Source organism: Apus apus, chromosome 1 (genome assembly GCF_020740795.1).
Source record: "Apus apus isolate bApuApu2 chromosome 1, bApuApu2.pri.cur, whole genome shotgun sequence".
Lineage (NCBI taxonomy): Eukaryota > Metazoa > Chordata > Aves > Apodiformes > Apodidae > Apus > Apus apus.
Window position 1 is genome coordinate 40,323,782 of NC_067282.1, and position 20,367 is coordinate 40,344,148.

Here is a 20,367-nt window from a genome sequence, read left to right on the forward strand (position 1 = left end):
AATAGCTTGGACCTGGAGAACTATATTTTACATGTTTAAATGCAAAGAAAACTAAAACCAGCAACAGAACTAGCTCTTTAAGTGTAAAATGGATACAAGTACCTGACCTGTAGTGGTAAGAGCAATTAAACCTGTGAATTACTATACAATATCATACAAAACAGAATAAACAAAAATAAGGACATAACTGCTGGACAAGCAAAGTAGATTTACTGAAACCTGCTGTATCATGTCAGTAAGATTTCATTGTATACCTTAAGGGATCATTATTTCTCAGAAGAGATATGTAATCTACTTTTAATTTAAATTTAATTTCACAAGCCAGATGTTTTTAATTTTGTCAAAAAAAAGGAAGAATCAAATGGCTAACAATACTATTTAGTTTCTGAATAAGTAGCATACCTTTTCTTCATTGACTCTGCTTAATTTTTCATATTACTGTCATAACTGTTCTATCAAACATAACTGGAAAAAGAATAAAATATTATAAGGTAAATTCTTCACGTCTTCATCTTTCTCTCTTAAGCTACTTCTTAGATTAATAAAAGGGGAGATAACTCCTGACAAAAACTAAATGAAGCAAACACCAGAACTTCCCTTCATACTGCTCCCATGCATAACAATTACAACGACAATTACAAAACACGTGTAAAGCTAAAGAAAAAGGAACAGTGATTAAAAAATATTCTAAAGTCTTACAGATACTTTTTACTGTTATCACCTGTATGCGAACATATATCTGATTAAAGCATATGCAGTTTAACTTAGCAGTCAGTGCATTCATCATAGTAAGCCAATTCTCATAGCTTTACTGAAGATGAGAGGAGTCATCACTCCTATGGTATTAAAAGGGCCACTTACAAAATCAAGTTCCATACAAGCACAACATGATTTCAAGCCAAAAACTAACATGATTTTTTCATTACAGAAGATACAGAGGATCCACAAGATCTTAATTTAGATAATCAAAAATTGTCTTACCATGGTGTAGTTGTGAGCCACCTTCATAAGCTCTGTGCATCCTTGAGCATCAGCAAATGCTCGTATTCCCAAACAGTTGGATGGGTGCAAAAGCTTCATTAGAAAATGGCAGCAAACCTCTACTACTTGTGGGAGCTGTAGAAGGCAGGCAGCTGCTAGAAGATTTTCAATGGTGTCTTCTTTCAATTCCAGGCAGCCTGAAAAAGGATTGATAACAGATGCAAAATTATTTACTTGGTATTTACAAAATATGTAGTATCAAAAGGTCTTTTATATACAACCCTAGCTCTAAATAAATAAATCTACAGAAAAAAAGTGAAGAGAGGGATCAGTCTCTCTGACTGGACAACTCAATGATCTGAACATTACAGTATTAGAAACTTTTATTTTTAAACTACTATTAATTCAACTATACAATATGGATACAAATAGAGCCTTTAAAGTCTGGAAAAGAAGAGAAGACTTAGGAATACTGGTTTTGTTTCTATAATGAGACTAAAATCTGAGTGAGTATCTGGGATCCGAGATCAACTAGGCTGTGATTTTTTTATTTTTATTATTGTTGTTAAGGTTTTTTTGCATTGATATACATGCTAAAATTTGCACTATATTCAGTAGTACAGAGCAAAATTCACAGTCATTTACACCCTTGCAAAGAATGAAATAACTGCCTAACATAGTATGACTAAAACCTTAAAAATAATGCTTAAAATCTTAAAATTTTGTGTTATTATTAGTAATGTGACTTTGGGATTAATTTGAGTAACATATAACAGGCCTCTCAAACCATAAAGTTCTCCTAAAAGACTTTATATTAACTAAAAGAACATACATGGATGCCTAATATTTATCTTCTATTAATTATTACTTATATTGGACTGCATTTTATAATTTCACAAGTAATTATTTTGCACACTGATGCACTGTTTAATGATTAAAAGGTAAAAGAAAAAAAGACATTTAAACATAATTTATTTTATTGAGGAGTAAGTGTCATTCTTGTCCCTATGCACCCCTCCAACCATCATTTTAAAAATAATTCTTTTTTACATTAGTATCTTTTTATAAATCTTTTACATTAATAACTTAAGAAACTATAAATATAATATTCACTGTATGAAACTAACATTTCTGAATTTATTTTTCCGAGCTTGGGAAAATATTTTTTAACTATAAAAGGCTTAAGGGTATATTAATCTTTCTGTTCAAGGTAATATAGTTCAACAGTTAGATAAACTCACTCTTTTCTCCACATACATTTTGTATTTTTTGTCACATAAAGATAAATCTACAATTCTTAATAGTTCTATCACATGGCATGTAGCTGTTCTAAAATCCTCAATTTCAAAAGAGAATGCCATTGAAAAGAAAAGCTGCTTTATATTGCAATACCAAATACAAAATACAAAAACCATAACACTGAACATGTGACCTTTTCCCCTTCTTTCATTGTGTCTGGAGCTTTTAATGTAAGATCAAAACTGGAAGTTACACTTTGCTAGGTTTAGTCATAACACAACCTTTTGCAAAGGTTAGAGCATCAGATCAAGAAAACAGAATAATTTAATTGATTTTCCTAAGCTTATTTTTATGGCTCTATTAAAGTCACATGAGTTTATGTTATCTTTTTTTCATCATTTCTGTCCACCATGCATTTATGCAATGTGGTCAGAAGGCAAACTCACCAGCTGACCCATAGGTCAATGAAACTCCCACATTTGCCACATGCTTACAGGTACTCACTGGCTTAACATACTATTCATCATCTAGAATATAGTTCCACTGTGTCCTGCAGAAGCTATCAAATGGTAGTTGTTTTCAGGTTAAACTGATCATGGCAGTACCAGAAGGAAGAACACTGAAATGTGCAAAACAGTTGTGAAAAGTAGATGGACTGAGAAATGTGTTGATAAAAATAAAATAAGAAAAATGGAGTTTCAAATTTCCTTATATGCTATTTAATTTGCAAAAAATGAGCTCAAGGAAGACTCTGGCCCTACAAAGCTGATCCAGATAACATTTGCGGAATGACATAAGAACTGAGAGGATCAACACCCATTATTAAGAAAGGTAACAGTGTCACAGTTTGGCTTTTTAAGACTAAATGTAGCCTTATGAGAACCAAATTAAAACATTTGAAGTCACATGAATCTATTTTCCAAACGAAAATATTTGCTGTTAAGTTTAAGAAAAACTAGTACTAGCAGAGTACTAGTTGGGTACTAGTAAGATTAAAATAAGTTTAAGTAAAAAAAAAAAATCTGTTTTATAAAATGACATATTTATGTAGCCAATATGACCATTTTGAAGGACACTGTTCACATTTTTATGGAAGAATATGAACAAATGTATACCTTATATATTAACCGAGGAAGGAAACTTAGAATGGCTTCTGAGATACCTGGGGATATGAATGTATTATAGCTTCAATTGTTTTTAACTAATTTCAGAAACACCAATTAACCATTTAATGTATCCAGGACAAGCACTAGAAAATTACACTCAGTTTGAACTTTCTTTCAGTATTTCCTTATCCTGATTTTTTTTTTTTTTTCCTGCACAAACATGATAAGGAGTAGGATAGGGCTCTGCAGGATCCTGTTTTTACAAAGCATTACCTTCAGTGGTAGATAAGTATCTAATCCATCTAAATGCTTTCCAAGTCCTACTTATCTTCATTTTTTAACATCAAGACATCATTGCTAGTTTGCTCAAGGGCTGTATTCACCTTTTCAGAAGGCCACTATGACATTTTTATGCAAATTCCTTTGGGATATTAAGTGTTTAGCATGGTCAGAATTTGGGAAAAAAAAACCCAACCTGTTAAGAGGCTCAGTTTATACAATGTCAACTCTTCAGTTTCATTTGACAACCAGAAGATCGAAGTATCTATTAAAAATGTTAAACGGGATATTGAAGGGGATATTAATATTACTGCTTCTTCAATTTACTTTCCCCTCATGTTTTTATGCAATAAGAAGCTTGCACAAGTACTTCAGCCTGAGCAAAACAAATTAACTAAAGCTTAAAATCTCATTTTGTGTTCCATTAATCAGCATGAAAAAATCTGAGAAAAAAAAACAATTAAAAGAACCTTAATGGATTCTAATTGTTATTCGAAATTGTAGTCTTACTTGTGACAAATTTTATGTGTATTGCTTATGCAGAAACTTAAATGCTGGTATTTAGGATGCATTCTTATAACAAACATAAATTTTACTACCTCATTACTGAATGCGAAGCAGAGAAATATATAAAAATATAATGATCATGTTTTTAAAGAAAGTTTGCCTGCTGACTTCTAATATCACCTTCAAGAAGGAGATATTAAGACACCACTATATCCTTACAAAGCAACTGCCATTCATGTGCCTTAGCTCACCTTATAAATTTGAATTTAGTCATGTACACCTGTAAGATACACATAAACATAATAAGAGCATAAGCAATAAATAGTTTTAGCTGTGAGTCTAATCTTCATAAAACCTTTTTATAAACAGTGAAGAAAGATAATGTTGCTGCTTTGAAACACACCTGCAGATATGTCCTTCCTTCTGCTATAGAAAAAATGTTGTTAATTTTGGTTTTGGAATTATTCATTAAAGACTGCTAGTTTGTATTTATGTACATGATCAATATATTAATAATTATATCACCAATAATTCAACTATTAGAATGTAATCTTATTTCAAAATTTAAACTTATTTTCATATATAAGTATAGTAATACCATCTCACAGGTTAAAACAAATAAAGAAAAACACAAATACAAACAGGACTATTAACTACTTTTTCAACAGCAAAAATATTGCACATATATACCAAATAGGGTGGGAGACGACAAGAACTATTTCCAAAAGCTGATTTTAGATCTAAGGACTTCATTTTCCTCAATTCTTTTTAGTCAATAGACCTCAATACTTAGGTTTGCTTCCAGGTACATCCTGTTTATCATGCTCCACACATCAAAAACTATTCCAGAAATTTACATTTGTAAACAAAAGCAAACTTCATACCAAGAAGGAGGATGAAGTTTTGTTCCAAAAGTGTTGTACTGGATACTAGGCACATTTCATGGAGATTTAATTCCTATGCTTGCTTTGTATTGATGATATTAAGGAGAGTATACCACCTTTGCCTTGCAGCCACTGCCCAGTCTTCCATAACTATCTCAGATGACCTGCTTCACACAGGTCCTTTTGCTACAATCAAAATCACAACACACACACACTCAGTATCTGTATCTCAGTGAGAAAAGCATTTCTATTATACTGAACACAAACAAGCTCTGACCTCTGGGGGTGCAAAAAAAAAAAAAAAAAAAAAAAAAAAAAGCCTCAAAGGAGTTTTCAGGTCTGAAGGAGCAACATTTTACTCTTTAAATGTCTGAAGCTAGCTCAGAAGCAAGAATCCTCATCTCTTTCAGATAAAGTTTCTGGACTTCTCAGGTGATGATCTGGAAGGCTGCACTATGGTAGTGCGCAGCAGATCAAATCCACGCTTATAGAACAAAAGGTTACAGTGAGGCCTCAATTGCCAGCAAAACATATTTGCTTATAAGTCCACCTTCCAGCCTAATGAAATCTGCTTTGCTTTGGGCTGGATTCCACAGTTCTGTGGCTACATTTCAGTACAGTCGCTGTGTGATGGGCACAGAATAGAATGGGAATGAAGATGTTCTAGAATGCAGGGTCAGGAGCAGAGAAGCACATGAAAGGTGAGGACCTCTTTCATAACTGCCACTGAGATTTTTCTGAATTTTTTATTTTCTTTTGGAACTGCTGATACAAACCCAGGCAGCTGAGCTCAGCAGCATGGATATGGGTACATGTCTCCACTGCAGGAACTCCACAGAGAAGCACCTTAAATCATAGCATCATAGAATCACAGAACAGTTAAGGTTGGAAGGGACCTTAAAGATCATCTATTTCTAACCCCCTTGCATGGGCAGGGACACCTCCCACTAGATCAGGTTGCTCAAAGCCCCATCCAATCTGGCCTTGAACATCTCCAGGTATGGGGCTTCCCCAGCTTCACTGAACAACCTCTTTCAGAATCTCACCACCCTCACAGTGAAGAATTTCTTCCTTATGTCTCACTCAAAGCTACCCTCTTCGAGGTTAAAGCCATTCCCCTTCACCTATCACTACAAGTCCTTGCAAAAAGTCCCCCCCCAGCTTTCCCGTAGGCCCCCTTCAGATACTGGAAGGCCACTATAAAGTCTCCATGGAGCTTTCTCTAGCTTGAACACCACCAACTTTTTCAGCCTGTCTTTGTAGAGTAAGTGCTCCAGCCCTCTGATCATCGTCATGGCCCTCTTCTGGACTCTCCAACAGCTCCAGGTCTTTCTTGTGTTGGGGGCTCCAGAACTGGACACAGTACTCCAGGTGGGGTCTTATGAGAGCAGAGTAGAGGGGGAGAATCACTTCCCTCAACTGGCTGGACACACTTCTTTTGACGCAGCCCAGGGTACTGCTGGCTTTCTGGGCTGCAAGCACACATTGCTGGCTCATGTTGAGCAGGAAGTAGTCCTTGTTACAGCAGCCTGTCTGAACACTTTACTAACGCTGTTTAGGCAACAGCATGGCAGAACACAGAGAGATGGAACCCCACTCAAAGGAACCCTCTCACATTTCATCCATGTCCTGTATTCATGTCCAGTGCTTAGTTTACTCTGTCTTCAGAGATGGAGATCTTTGAACCTAGCAAAGGACAGATTTAAAAATGTACCTTGCAGCGTATTTAGTCAGACTCTTCTCCCTATCCACACTGCCTGAGTTGGCCAGAATTTATTCTTAATGGCTTTCCAGGAGTAGCAGGTTGCAGTACAGTACAAGTAGACAGAGTCACTAGTTATCTCTCCTAACAATCTGGATTATTCTGAATAGTCAAAAACTTTTTATAGCCTGTTGAGAACTTTTTTTCAAGCAATTCCCATATACTACACGAAAAGAATGAGAAAACAGCAGGTTCCTAATACATAATTACGAGTTCTGTCCCTTAATGGTGTGACCAGCATAAAAGGAGGAACGGTAACATATAATTTTATTGCATAACTCCACAAATTATCAAGGACTTAGTTTTTCAGAGACAGGAAGGGGAAACAAGATCCTCAGAGCAGGTATTGCACAAAAAAGCCGCCATAAAACAAAGAAAAAAAAAATTAAGGAAGTGGTCTGTCTTTGCAGTTGTTTAAGCTAAATGGTTTTATGAAGATCTTTCCCACATTGCTGAATTAAATGAAAGCCCACAGGTGTTTTTAGGATCAGAAAGACATTCAGTGTAGAAAGGTAACTGATTCCAAGCAGGCTGACACCCATAGAAGAATGAAAAAAACAGCTGAGTCCTACAGTTACGTTGAGAAACGCTGGGAGATTTTTGTATTATACACATGGACAGCATAGCAGATAATTCAGTCTAGGAATAACCCTTGGTGTAGCACTAAGAATTTGTTGATGCATAAATACCAACTTAATGAGGAGCACTGTTTGACAACAGGAATCTTGTCAATTGTAAAAATGTAACTGGAGCAAAAGTCCATATGATCTTGTAAGATAATCTGAATGATGGCTTTGAAGATCATAAAATCACTGCCACCCTCCCACTTCCTAAACTGGAGCAACCCTGATAAACAAGGTTCCTGTGCATAATTGCAATTCTCTCTTTATCGACTACTGAAAATGAGTTTATGGCAAGTATCTGCTCCCATAAGAGAATTCCAGTGGAGATGTTCCATATCAAAAGCTATGCAGTAGGGCTTGAACTTCTTCCATGTATGATCCACACTCAAATTTTTTTTTTCAGATGTGCATAAATAAACTAAAAAATTTATTTATTTATTTATTTATTTATTTATTTATATTAGTTAACTTTTTTTTGCTTATTCAGTTTCATTAATGGTATGAAAGCACCAGTCTATTCTTCTGATCACTGTTGAGAATGCACACTAATTATATAGCCTGCTGAAGTACGAGGAAATCCATAGTAAATTCACAGCTCTGTTTCAATTTCAAAGGCTCCCAGAGTCATCAATGGCAGCAAAATACCAGAAGCTCCATCTCCAGTCCTATCTAAAACATTTAAGCATAATTACAAATGCTGAAAACTCAAGTTTTAAGATCAAGAAAGAAGCATTACCTAAGGAATTCAGGTAAAGAAATACTCTTCCATTTTACCTTTTATCTTGAAATCTAAAAAGATCAAGTAATACATATCCATGTACCCAGGGCACTAGGAATTCAGTCTTAAATTTTCTGCTATGAATCATCTTATTGCTTAAAAAAGACACATACATGCTGTATAGCCACTGCACATAAGTGTTGGCTTCAGAGTTCCTCAACTGCCTCACGTGAAACATATAACAGAAGTGCAAGAGGAAGTTTTGTTTCCTCTCAAGTTATAGATCTATCACAGGCGAAACATACTTTGTCTATTTGAATAAGCCAATCAAATGCAGAAAAGTGTGGATACATTGAATCTGTGACTTGTATGGAAGGCAGTTTCTTATTTTTTACCAATCAAATATATCCTTCGCAAAGAAATAGTGGGAAAACCTTTATAGTTTACTCTTATGAATCTATGCAGACTACAAGAAGTATATAATTTTGATGCAGTGTTTTACTAACAAATCTGCATCCTATGTATGTAATTTGAATTTAAAAAAACTGATAATTACATTAAAATTTAGCTAATGCAATTATAAAATTTGGGCTTATTTCAGGTGAAACAATATATATCTACTACCTTATTAATTTCAAAATTAAGTTACTCAGCTATAATCCTTACATATAAAACACCACTGCCAAAAGAAAACCAAAACCCATCTAGCATGGAGTTAACAGTACATATTTAACAAATCTCACCACATTAACTTTATAATTAATCATGTTGAATCTTCACAGAAACTTTAACACCTTTTACAATCTTTAAATCAGTATTTTTGGCAGTCTAATTTTATGTCTTCTTGTTACTACTCTTACATGGACAGTTGCCTTCACTTAGGAGCAACTCTTCTCAAGGCTGTAGAGGATTTGATGCTCTGCTGGTCATCATGTAATTCTACCTTGACAATTATTTAGAAGTCTATTTGCTTACACATGAGTGAACACAGTCCAGCTTCACAATGTGTCATGACTGTCACCTAACGATTCAGGAGATATAGGGAGAACAATTTACCATTGTATAAAGCCTTTCATAATAGAATGAAGTATTGTGACTCCTTTATTTAATAGAGAAGTTTTGGGTTTTTTTAAGGAGAAAAAGAGTCCAAAAATATTGTCTATTTTAAAAGAAAAAAAAACACAAAAAACCCAAACAACAAACACAAAACTTTAAAAAGTAAAGCAAGCAAAATACTAATTAAGCATTTTTACTTTACTTATATATATAGCCTCAAAAGCATTACTGGATTTATTTAATATGCTGATTTCTCATAGATGGTAAGCTATTCCTGAAGCTGATTAGAATTAAAAATGTTAATTTTCCCTTGCAAAGTAAGTGATATCTGGATTTTATACAATTGGCAAAGAGAAAACATAGAGCTTTTAATATAGAAAATAGTAAGATCTACTAAATTTCCTTTACATTTTTAGCAAAACATTAAGAATTTATTTTAAAATATTGAGACGTACAATCACAAACAATTTTTCCAATTTCTTGAGTGTTTTTTTCATTATGGAAAAAAGGAAGCAGTTTCTATGGTCCCCATGCTAAGACTCCTGGGAAAAATACATTTGTAGTTAGAAATTACATATTTAAAGGAGACTGTAATGAGAAAAACTACCATATTTAGAAAAGCTTCAAAGTCATAGTTACACCAAAAATGTACTTTTACCCTTTTATTTCTCTTCATTTATAACAGAAAAAAAAAAGGTGTCAAATATATTCTAACATAAAATGTTTACCTAATAATATTTAGCATGTTTCTGACCATGTTCAAAATTCATTCAATTGCAGAACTGAAATAATAAAAAATTTACCATCTTACTGATGGTTTAGCTTGATTTTGTTTTCTCCTCTCACTGAATACTTAGAATGACAGCAGGTAGTACCAAAGACATTATTAAACAAAGACCAATTTTTCCATGCTGGTTCAAACCAAAATCAATTATGGTCAAGGAAGCCTAGGAATTCATTGTATATGGTGGTAATGAATGTTGCTTTTTGAATGGATGAATGTTACTCTGTGTTATATACTTTAAGCTGTTAACATTAGTAAGTAATCTGCTAAATAAATGTATATTGTGTACAATAGTAATGGATAAAAGTAATGATCTGAGTGAGTTTAAAAGGTATAATTATTTGTTATTTCTCATGTAAGTAGAAACGGAGAAAACAAACAAAATTATCAGATAGCAAATTTGGAATTCCAAAGGAAATAATATATTGTAGAGTTTAACTCACTACCATGGTCTGCTGTAGATGCTGAAACTATACATGCTTTCATAGAATCATACAACGGCAGGCTGAAGGGACCTCAAGGATCACCTGGTCCAACCTTTCTAGGTAGGAACACAGTTTCAATCAGATGACCCAGCACCTTGTCAAGGTGAATCTTAAAAGTGTCCGGTGTTGGGGAATCCACCACTTCCCTGGCGAGATTATTCCAATGTCTGACTGTTCTTATAGTAAAAAATTTTCTTCTGATGTCCAATCAGGATCATCCCAGGAGTAACTTGCACCCATTACGCCTCGTGTTTTACTTATGACTCCTTGTACAAAGGGAGTCTTTATCTTCGTTTAGTAGCCACCCTTTAAGTATTGGAACAAGACTAAGTTTTCTTTTCTCCAGGCTGAACAAACCCAGTTATCTCAGCATCTTCTCATAGAGCAGGCTTCCCAGTCTTTTGACCAACTTTGTGGCCCCTCTCCAGCCTGTCCACACATTTTTTTATATAGTGTGGGCCAGAACTGAACACAGGATTCCAGGTGTGGCCTGACAAGCACTGAGTGGATGACGACTTCTTTATCTTTCAAAAGGATTAGACAAATTCACATCTGATCACTGATTACTTAAGTAGATTACATTATGTAGCTTGGAGGACATGCCAGCAAAACTATGACTGTTCACATCACCCTATTATTACTGCCAAATCTCTAAGTTAGTGTATTAATCCAGAGTAATACTTTTCATAGACACGCACACTTCACCCTTCTTGAACTACAACTAGTATGAATGATTCACAGTAAAAAATAATTACCTTGTTTAAAAAAAATGTAAACTTGAATGAATTGCAGCTAATACAATGTTGAAATTACTCCCTTTCTAAATCACATCTAAAAATATTTTCAGCGTAATACTGAACTTCTAGGCTTTTCCAAACAAGTCCATGTTCAGCTGTATTTTCCTGAAATGTTCAGCTGTGCCCAGGGAAAAAACTTCCAACAACTTCTTTCTATCAGCAGCAACTATATGTGAAATCATTCTTTTTCATCTCCTTGAGCTAAGAAGGCAGTGTCAGGAAAATGAATAATTGCCCATTTTGTTAAAACGGTTTGCTACTTCTTGGGTAAAAGAATTAAAAGAGCTAAACTGGCCACAGACAAGAGTTGCTGACAATTTTTTCACATATTGTGCAGTAAATAATTGGAATTTGGTAGCAAAATTTTCCAGATACCCTGTGTAGACTATTTATGCTACAGATTACAGACTAGAAGGCTGAATGGGAATTTCTCTTAGCTGCTACACTGCTGGGTATCAGAACGATGTCTATTGCCTTTACTTTTCAGTGTTTCTCTTGCCCACATCCATGCAGCACAAAGAAGAAAGTAAACTGACTCAAAAAAAAAACCCAACAAAACAAACGGGTACATGAAGTAGACTGGTGGTAAACAAGGAAACACAGGGCAACTATGAAGCTAGATAAAATATGAGAGATGGTGGAAATTAAAGGGAATGGGAAAAGAAGAAAAAAACATGGGAAAACAAATTAACCAGGGAGTAAAGACTGTGTTTAATTTCAGTGAACTGATTAAGTTTGGGACCAGGTTCTAAAAATTCCCTGATCACTTGTCATTTATCACTGAACTGTCCATAGAACTTCTAATGTTCTTGCCCTCCAGGTGGCCACATTCATGATGATGCCTTACAAGGATGGCCACGTTCCTGATGAGCCTCCATATCCAAGCTATACCCAAGGTTTGTTAGGGAGATTGCTGGTTGAATTTGCCTAAAGATGCTGGTATATATATATAGATAATTGTGTTCCATTGCCTACAAACATTCCTCAGCACTGTTTAATTTACCTGAGTGACTTTAACTTGGAAATTTAGGAGTTTGATAAGATATCTGATGCAGGGAAAAGGAAGAGGAAAAGAAATAATCTAATGTGTATTTCAAGAGATAAGGACACAAGCTGAAAATAAATCAGGATAAGTCAGAATAAATCAGAACAAAGAACCTGATGGAACAGAAATGCAAGACAGACTAATCGAAACCAGAATGGTTCATGGCATCCAATACATGTTCTCTTTTAGCACACAAAATGGACTCATGTTTCCTGAATCTTATCACTATTCTCCTGTCAACAAGTATTTGTGAAATTTCCTTTTCAAGGGTAAATTTAAGAAGATATATTTAAGTCTTATTTGGTCTCCACAATGGATTAGAAATAAAAATATATTGATGTATTACCACTGCAAGTAACAGAAATTAGAGACCTTTGTTACCACCTTGAGTTTCTAATTCTTTAAGGTGACATTAAGATAGAACATAATGTTGCCATATTTAAGGTAGTTTGGGCTTTATGTGACAGTTTAAATGGAAGAACATTACAGATGCAAGTTCACATGAGGCAAATTAGAACACATTGGAATTACACCATCAGTAGTGCTCCTCCATTTGGGAAATCCTCATTTACCTAATCACAGGAAGAAACCTTCAAGCTTTCCACCTCATATAATGCACAAAATACATCATATGGCATAGACAAATCCAGGAGAGTAAAGTAGCTGAAAATCTTAATCTTATGCAGAAAGTGGAAGGAGTTTGCTTCGTCTCGGTTTTTATTAGATCAACCAGCCTCCAAAGTTCTCAAAGACAATCAATTAAGTTTTGAGATAGCTTAATTCATAATGAAAATTATTAAGTATTTTACTTTTTTGCTTCCTTCTGTATCTTCTTCTTAATCTACACTTGCATGCTATTTTTTGTTGTCAATATTAACTTGCTTTGTGTTTGCACATGATCTTTTGGCGAAAACTGAAGCAAAAGAAGCATGCAGTACTTCAGTACTTCCATAGTTACGTTCCCAGGGGAACAACCTGGTGCTCCTGATTTCACCCCAGTATTCCTGTGCCGTTCATTTTACACTCATACCTAGTGATCAAATTGTAACCTTCTCATGCTTGATAAAAACTACTAACATATTCTGCATTTCACGTATCCCTAGTCTGAAACCCTCTGGACAATGCACATCCATAAATGGCAAAACTACAGCTGAAGGGAGTAGATATTACCCTCTGAACTACACAAATGAAGATGGTCTGACATTTCCACAACCTGTATTTTCTAACCATGATTCACAAAAAGAGCATTTTTAAATGTAAAATATGTTTATTTCTAGTTTCTGTTTTCTATTAAGACAGTGAAGATATAATGTCATAAAATAAACAGCAGATATCCTGATTAAATATATCAAAGCACACAACAACTTATGATTAAATTAATATATGTATATTTAGAGAGGATAAAAGCTGCGGAGTATGTGCTATCCATTTAAAATTGAATCTAAAATCAAATATTCAATGGAAACATCATGATATAATACCATTAATTTAAACAATTCAAGCATATATTTTATTCTACATGATTCATAGGCAAGGGGAGACAAATTCAGACTACAAATTTTGTTACTTCATTTCTCCTTATTTTATTTGGTAACTTTAGTATTGTTTCCTCTTAATGGTCTTTAGATACACTGTGCATAACACCTTGTTTAAGAAAGATAAAACTCAAATCTATTCTGCATTAAAATGTAGTAACTATTCAGAAAGAAGTTCTCAGTAGTCTGCTCTGAGCTATGAGCTATTAATGTTTCCATTACACAACAGAGTACCAGCCTACAACAGGAAATGAAAGTGACAACACCCAGCTCCTAATAAAACATTTTAAAAATATTTAATTATTTAAAACTTTGAAAGATTTATATGATTATTAAAAGTGAAATTTGACTAAGTAATATAGGGCTATTATTAAAAAAATACAGCTGTTCCTTCAATTATCTCATGTAATCTGAATCATGTGCATATGAGGCACTCTTTGTAAGCATTTGAAAGCCAAGAAAAAAATATTTTTTCTAGACTGTTCTCTTGTGCTTGCCAAGCCTGACATATTTAACAGTTTGGAGATAAGAGAAAAATGTGAATTCATCCCTAGAAATGGTAAATAAGCATTTTGATCAATTGAGATTAAAAAGAAAAAAATACGTAGAATATAAATACAATTAATTAGAATGCAGCAAACAAAATTATCAACATATTTCTCTTTATCAAGTATAATGTATGCTGTACAGTACCTGTATATGCAAACTGAACAAGATCCCACAGTGCATTGGGGTCTATGCCTTCCATTTTGATCTCTTCTTGCTTAGCTTCACAAACATCACTTGTAAACATGGCAGCAAAATAGTCAGAGACAGAACTGAGGACAAGTCTGCAAAAGAGTTAGAAACTGGTGTCATTTACAGTGATGTATGCATTAAAAACTTCATATATTAAATACATATTTTAGTAGTAATTATAAATTACCAGGAGTGATACATTATTAATGCATGTGGGCAGCAAGACAGAGCATGATATTCAATTCTAATTTGGTTTTGCTTTCTGCAATATAAACTTAGTGGCAGCTTAACGCATGGCTATGAAACAGACACAGAAATTAGCACTCTGTCTTTCTGATAATTTTCCAATCATGCAGATGTCCTAATTGTTAACAAAATAACCTCTTGGTATTAAAAAACCCCAAAACTTATTAGTGAAACACATTTCATGCTCCAGAGGTACTCTTCACTGTTCTTTGAGGTGCATTTTTAATAAACTTTACTAACAATCCTTCAGCCTTTGGTAAAACTGTAAGGAGCTGAACATGCTGTCTACTACAAAAACCCCACAAAACCAAACAACCAAAACTGATTGTGTAAAGTCAAAAACCCCGAAAAATATATCATACAGATGTCAGGTCCTCTGCACTACCCATTTTATTTACAGGTTTATCCCTACTGTTTTGTACGACCTGTACAGATTGGTTAAGTGAAGCAGCTCACTCAAAAAAGCAAGACAAGTTTTTGAACTGAGTGATAAAAGAGGATTCTTTTTTAACTCTCTTATGTTAATCAATAGTTAACAAAAATAATGTATCAGATATTTCATAATCTCAATATAATAAAAGTTTAACTGATTCCAGGACTGAAAATTTTCCCTTGTTAAGTGCTTTATAGGCTGAACTGAAGTGAAAGGGATTTGCTAATTGCACTTAAAACTGAAAGAAGATGCCTTTTGTAAATTCTGTGTTCCAGTGTTGAGGTAGAAAATGAAAAGTGAGAATTCAAAAGAATCAATTAATTTGTAATGATCTGCTGCTTTTTGTAGCTCAGAAGGCACCAAACAGCTCTAAATCTTGGTTTAAAGGCATGTTGACATAGTCATCACGAAAGGTCAGGTGTCTTCAGGATGTCACGTTTTTTTCAAACACTGATCTGGCAGTGAGAATACATAATCAGCTTTTTCGTCATTGAGAATCATAGCAGGTAACTCATGGCTTATAATGAGTTTATGGACACAGAAATATTTTCTTCGCATTAAGAGACTTCTCTGCCTTTACGACAACTAAATTCAGACTGGTACTTTTCTGGTTTCTTTTCTAACACAGAATAAAAGTGATTCCTGTTTTTTATTCCATGATATCAGATTTTACTTCCTTTTATTATAGAATACTGTGTGGCAATTTTAACAACTGTTTCCACATACACTTTGGATTATATAGAATTCCCTCCACATTGTTAGTGCATTTATTAATCAAAAGAAGAAAACAAATAAAAGAAACAAAGCTTGATCACTTATATACTTTAAAAAAGGTCTAGCAATACTGTGCTGCCAACTGCATAAAATCTCACATTACTTGGACCGAGAACTCATACGCATGACACAATTTTTTTCCACACATATTACGCTAGTTCATAAAAGAACTGAACATTCATTGGTTTTAAATCTGATTTGTTCCCCTGTAGAGGAAATCAGCTGATACTGGGTGTATTTACTGACAGGGGTGCTCTACAGCTCTTCTTACAGCAGGTAAACATTTATTGTTTATTCAGAGAAGCCTTCAAGATTTCTTAAAATTTTACAACTTTCAGAACCTGTACTAAGGTATATATATCTATGCATGCACTTGAAAACATGTTGAAAAAAAGGGAAACAAGACACTGGCTATGACTTCCAGAAAAATGTTGGCAGTACAGTCAAGACTGCCCTCCTTTCAGAGTAAAATTCAAAAAGAAGCAAACCTTGGAACAGATCAAGTGTTTTGAATTACACCCAACAGTGACTGCCTTTCCTGATGATTCTGGTACTCTCCCTCACAAGCTTACCACATACAGAAAGAGCTATAACAGCCTTGCAAAAAATATAGTTAACAGTAAATTTAACCTAGTACACAGACTATTTCCGGCTCAGTACCAAAATTTATAACAAAAAATTATGACCAGGCACCAATAATTTTGTTTGAGACCAAATATTGGCATCTTGTGTCTCAGAATTCTGATGCATAGCTAATTGGGATCACCCAATTCCATGCTGTAAAAAATCTGATATGCCATGGTCTTTCTGTTTTTTCCTTACTCAGTCTTTAGCATGCATGCTATTACAATTGGCTTTATTACACATGAAATAGAAAACTCAGCTTCAGTAAGACAGCACAAACCCAAATCTTGTTCACTACTCCCTAAGGGACTATGTGAAACTAAGTAAAGAGTGCTTGGTGCAAAACCCATTGGTAACTTGAGCAGTTCTGCTTGTTGAAATCTCCATTCTATGTTTTATTCATGGCAATTTATTTATTTGCAACATTTTCATTTTATTTTTCTTAATCTGTTAATTCTGTTCTTTAGTCTTCATTTCACTTTGCCTAAGATCAAGATTAAATATGTAATAACCATTCCATATTGATGAATTTGCCATTATACGTACCTTCTAACTCCACCTGCCATCCACTCAGCTTTTTAAATCTAGAATTCTTTACTATCTACTTTTCTTCCTTTGCAGTAAGAACACTAAAATGTTAATTTGGGCTTATTGCTGTTATAAGTACCTCCATCTTCTGAATTTGTAAATATGTAAACAAAGCCATGAGAGATACAATAAATTATTTTTGTCTTTAAAATTCTAACCAGATTCTCTAAAGACGCTGCGTATTTTGCCTCTAGAAAGAGAACAAAAATACTTTGTTGACCACTTATTGCTAGCTTTTCCTTCAATTTGTACCATTGGAGATTTGTTAATAGACTGTTTTCCCTTCTTCTAATTTTCTCTTCTTGTCTATTAGAGCAGACTAACTTAATGATTAGACATTTTCAGGAATTTCCAAGGTGACAACAAAATAACAAATAAGAGATAACAGTGTCTGTTCCTTTTTGCAATCTACCTGGGTTCACATTTTGTTTATCCTCCTCTCAAAACCAAAATTTTTATCAGTCTCTCTGGAACAACAATATCTTCACAGGAGGTAAAATATATTCAATAGTAATGAGGTACCACCTCTGGTTTGGAAGACCTTGAGGGACAATTCACAAGTGGGTGATGAAGTGTTTATTCTGGCTGTGTTTCAAGATGTGGAACTCAAAATCTGCTTCTGGTAAAAAAAAATATTGGAAACAAATAAAAAATCGGCTACTCTTTTTTATCACCTGTGACCATGTGCCAATGTCAACAATTGTCTATTCTGTCCATTATCTCTGGTTTGCTCATGAACAACTCCTTTCCTTCCTGAATCTTAGTTTTTCTCTAGTCTCAGACTTGCTTGCCAATAAAATATCAGCTTCAATTTTCTACATTGGAATTACTTGTTCCCTCAAAGCAGAAATAATTTACTTTTTCAGAGTCAACGGGGAAAAGAAGACATGCTATTTTAGGACAAGAAAGAAAACATGGTGTATCTAATATGTGCTATCCCATAGCAAGCCATGAGAACACTGAAGACTGAACAACAGTTAAAAAGAAAAACTGAGTAACTGTCAGTTCTAAGTTTATAGAATGATTTGATGAATCTATGTGCCTCTAGGCTCTAAGTTTCTAACACAACCCAATTAGTCATGACAAAAAGCTCAGATTACATATCAGTCCCCCAAACAGTACACAAAAGTAACTAAGTCTCAATAGCCACGTGCGCTCAACTGACTTCTCAAAAACTTGCTTTGTGTGGATCTCTCCACTGTTCATTAAATAGGAATTTTTATTTCTTTCAGAATTGAGAGCTTCAAATCGCAGATTTTTTAAAAAATATGAATGCACTTATATGATTGTGTATATATATACACAGACTTTGACATATCTATCTGTTAAGTTGGGAAAAAAAAAAAAAAGAAGCGTATTTTACAAAGGTAAAAGGAAATAATAAATCTGCCAACAGACACATGGCAGAATTATAAATATTGCGTATTTTTCCCTGCTCTTTGTAAATGGTGTTCCTGTGCAGTTAGCAATCAGGAGTTAATCTTAGAGTTAATTTGGGATTCAGCATCCACTCAGAACCATGACCATATTCCAATCATCTTGCTAATAATTAAGCAACATCAGATGAGCTCATTAACATATTAATAATTCACATTTATTGGGTAAAGATGCAGTCAGTGAGTATATAACAGTAAATTAATGATAATTGTCTCATACTTCAAATTGTAACTGTTAATAATGACTGTCTGTCCTGTGTGCTTGGGTCTAAGACAACTGTCCGCCATGAACTCTCTGCCACAACCAACTCTCCACCAGACAACAATCTGTCAAACACTTCTACACCACCAGCTCTCCACCAGGAGAACTGTATCTGGATCAGCAGGTGGATCTCACTCTGCACTGCGAGAAGAACATCAGGGAGCAAGTGGCTCTCCTCATCATGCTGGGATTTTTGCAAGAAAACTATGTATAGGGGACTTCAAGTGCATGACTCACACGATTTGTAACACATGCTAGCTGTTAATCTCACATCAGAGGTGTCCACCTTGCTCTGCAACTGTTTTCAGTTATGTGAAGATTAGATCAGGGCAACTAAATCAAACATGAGAAATTAAAAATTCACAATTGACTGCATCCCGTGGAAAAGACCCACATAGTGAAGTGAGTCATCCCTAGGGAAAGATGACAGAATGGTGTTTTTGGTTTCTATTTCTAAAAATCCTACTCTGTTATTAACTGCCATTACATTAATTTCCCTCAAGTGAAGTCTGTTTTCTCCATGACAGTGATTGGTAAGCAATCTCCTGGTCTTTTTCTCGACCCACAAGTTTTACAACTTATTTTCTCCCCTGGTCCTGACACAAAGGGAGAGTGATAGAGAGGCTTAGCGGACACCTGGCAACCTCTTAAGATCAACACACCACAATCAGACACAGGTGTTCAAGTAACTTAAGCTATAGCTCTCCATTGATTACAATGAGATTAGACACATGGCCATATCAAAACCAAACCTAAATTGGATAAGCAACTTCAAACTCTCAGAAATTGTCTTAAAAATTCAGGGACCATTTCTGCATGTGCAAAATCTTTAACTGCTACATACTCAGTTGAGTGAACATTATGTCTGAAAATGGCACAATAAAACAGAAAAGATCACAGACAAATCACTTTGAAAATATTTATGGCTTTCTCAGTATCAGGAAATATTCTTTACTACTCCTTCATTAAAAAAAAGTTACCAATTAAGCTTAATAATAAAAGCTTACCTAAATATCCTTGCTGCTTTCCCTCTCATAGCAGAATTTTTTGTTGTTGCTTTTATGCCCCAACCGTGTTAACTTGAATAATTTGTTTTTAAATTCATGGGCAGCAGGTTGTGTTAAATGCCACAGTATATGTAAGTGGCACTTCTAAAAATTCTGTGATACCTATTCCACAAAGTACGAGTCCCCACTAATCTTCATCTTGAGTATTAGGAAGAACACAAATGCCTATGCTTCTTTAATAGTAAGATAAAACAGAAAATAAAGATCTCAGATTTCTCATTATAAATTTAACCATACCTGACAATACTAAGACAACAACAGCAAGAGAAAATTTCTTGTTTTCATTCACAATCTTGGGTTGTCATTAAGTGCCATGAAAGCTAGAATTGCAAGTTGAGGATGCAGCTCTCCTATATTTTTTCTTTTTCCATTTTAATTAGATTTTCTTTTTTATTGTA

General features: G+C 34.4%; 1 protein-coding gene across 1 annotated transcript in view; it reads right to left on the reverse strand.

Moving 5' to 3' along the window:
• KLHL1 (kelch like family member 1) overlaps positions 1-20,367 on the reverse strand; it is a 195,796-nt gene that overhangs the window by 112,946 nt on the left and 62,483 nt on the right. The window contains exons 3-4 of the mRNA XM_051607919.1: positions 14,495-14,631; positions 982-1,178 (exon numbers count right to left, since the gene is read on the reverse strand). Of these exons, the coding sequence (XP_051463879.1) occupies positions 982-1,178; positions 14,495-14,631 (334 nt within the window). The remainder of the gene's footprint in view (positions 1-981; positions 1,179-14,494; positions 14,632-20,367) is intronic.